A 2500-nucleotide genomic window follows, 5' to 3' on the forward strand; every position below is an offset into this window, starting at 1 on the left:
TCCATGGCTCTGGGTAATGGATCGTTTATAGGTAGGTCAGAGGTCGTTTCCATGGGAAACATATGGTCATGTGACGGCTTGGCCTGACTGGGCTGGTTAAAGTGCTCCGCGTCCTGCTCTAACTCCACAGGCTCATCCATCGCCTCCTCCTCGTTACCGTTGCCTAGGATACAGACGTCCGAGTCGTGACTGGGCGGCTGTTCCTCTCGCCCCTCCTCCTCTGTCAGGGTGTGTGTGGACGTGTGTGTGTGCGCGCTGGAGGCGGCTTGGGCCGCTGTGTGGGAGTTGATTTTGTATCTGGAGTAGAAAAGAGAGACTTTGTGTTTTTTCTGGGGCTGGGAGGAGGAGCCTCCGGAACCCTTCTTGGAGGAGGACTGCGTCCGGGCCGTCCCATGGGCCACTGCGGGCGAGCCACGCCCCTTTCCTTTGTCGGAGGTGTGGCCTGTGTCTGCATAGGTTTTACAGCTCCCTTTCGCTCTGTTGACCAGAAAACCGCAGAGAGAAACGGTGAGTTTTAAATACCAGGGACATTTACACCCCAGAGCTTTTAATAATGTTCTCGGCAGTCATGCGATGGGTCTCAGAATACAGTCAAGTGGCTTAATTTCATTTTCAAGACAAACTGGGGATTATCACAAACCTTAAACCTTCAGTCTTTCACCATGTTCAGACCATATCCAAACCTTAAACCTTCAGTCTTTCACCATGTTCAGACCATATCCAAACCTTAAACCTTCAGTCGTTCACCATGTTCAGACCATATCCAAACCTTAAACCTTCAGTCTTTCACCATGTTCAGACCATATCCAAACCTTAAACCTTCAGTCGTTCACCATGTTCAGACCATATCCAAACCTTAAACCTTCAGTATTTCACCCTGTTCAGACCATATCCAAACCTTAAACCTTCAGTCGTTCACCATGTTCAGACCATATCCAAACCTTAAACCTTCAGTCTTTCACCATGTTCAGACCATATCCAAACCTTAAACCTTCAGTCGTTCACCATGTTCAGACCATATCCAAACCTTAAACCTTCAGTATTTCACCATGTTCAGACCATATCCAAACCTTAAACCTTCAGTATTTCACCCTGTTCAGACCATATCCAAACCTTAAACCTTCAGTCGTTCACCATGTTCAGACCATATCAAAACCTTAAACCTTCAGTCGTTCACCATGTTCAGACCATATCCAAACCTTAAACCTTCAGTATTTCACCATGTTCAGACTATATCCAAATCTTAAATCTTTAGTCTTTGGATTCCACACATGCTGTTTCTGATTTGGTAAAGGAGGGGTCAGTTTTCTGGTCAAGGGGAGGTCCTGTGGTCTCACCTGTTGCTGCCGTGATTGGTGTTGTGCGTCACATGACCGTTCTCCCGCGGCGCTGGCGAGCCGTGATTGGAGCGTGACGAGGGGGCGGAGAATTCGCTGAGGATGTACCGGGCCTGATGGAATGCCATCAAACACACGCCCACCAGAGAGAAACTACACACACAGACAACAGCGCCCGCATTAATACCCTGTTGATGACCTGCTATGTTGAAGACTGAGTTTTTATGTGGGGTTAGGGTCCAGGTGAAGAAAAGGTGAACTGACCAGGTGAAGAGCAGAGTGACCATCCAGAAGTTGTCCTCCCAGCTGGGCCCGGGCACCACCTGGGCACACAGGGGCAGCATGTGATGAGGCAGAGTCACGTTCAGCGTGAAGGGAAACATGGAGCCACGCGCTGTCACCAGAGTCAAATCCCTAATCACCCAGGACGAGGTGAAGTCTGGAGTAAAGCTGTGTGTGTGTGTGTGTGTGTGTGTGAGACACAGAGGGGGAGAGAGAGAGAGAGAGAGAGAGAGAGACAGAGAGAGGAGGCAGTTTTAGAAAGCGTTTCTTTTAAAACAATTGTAAAAGAGTACAGTAGAGCAGAGCTCATATCTCAGACTGCACTGTCTTCCACTCCTCTACAGACAAAGCAGCATCATGTGATCAGTGTCACATGATCAGTGTGAGACTGAGTGTAGGTCAGAAGTGTAATAAATCATTACATAGTGTGAGAGGCTGATACACTGGAAAGACAATATGTGTTACTGCTCAATGTAACTGAAACTGAGTGTGACTTAATAAACAGTGTGCGTGACAGACAGGTGAGTGTGTGTGTGTGTGTGTGTGTGTGTGAGAGAGAGAGAGAGAGAGAGAGAGAGAGAGAGACAGACAGGTGAGTGTGTGTGTGTGTGTGTGTGTGTGTGCGTGAGTGTGTGCATGAGTGTGAGAGTGTGTGTGTGTGTGTGAGAGACAGATGTGTGTGTGTGTGTGTGTGTGTGTGTGTGTGTGTGAGTGTGTGAGAGACAGACAGGTGAGTGAGTGTGTGTGAATGTGTGAGAGTGTGTGTGTGTGTATATGTGAGAGTGTATGTGAGTGTGTGTGTGAGTACTCACGCGATGGTGATCTCTGTGGAGGAGTTGTAGTCCACGCTGAAGGGGCGGCACTGTAGCACTTCAAAGCCA

The 2500-nt window shown here is 48.5% G+C and overlaps 1 protein-coding gene across 1 annotated transcript in view; it reads right to left on the reverse strand.

Annotated features, from left to right (window-relative positions):
• Positions 1-2500, reverse strand: part of tmem131l (transmembrane 131 like) — a 56525-nt gene that overhangs the window by 6509 nt on the left and 47516 nt on the right. Inside the window, exons 22-25 of the mRNA XM_030787903.1 lie at positions 2432-2500; positions 1602-1787; positions 1338-1490; positions 1-477 (exon numbers count right to left, since the gene is read on the reverse strand). The exon at positions 1-477 is cut by the window's left edge and continues 73 nt beyond it; the exon at positions 2432-2500 is cut by the window's right edge and continues 118 nt beyond it. Of these exons, the coding sequence (XP_030643763.1) occupies positions 1-477; positions 1338-1490; positions 1602-1787; positions 2432-2500 (885 nt within the window). The remainder of the gene's footprint in view (positions 478-1337; positions 1491-1601; positions 1788-2431) is intronic.

This window comes from Chanos chanos, chromosome 11 (genome assembly GCF_902362185.1).
Source record: "Chanos chanos chromosome 11, fChaCha1.1, whole genome shotgun sequence".
In the NCBI taxonomy this organism is placed as follows: domain Eukaryota; kingdom Metazoa; phylum Chordata; class Actinopteri; order Gonorynchiformes; family Chanidae; genus Chanos; species Chanos chanos.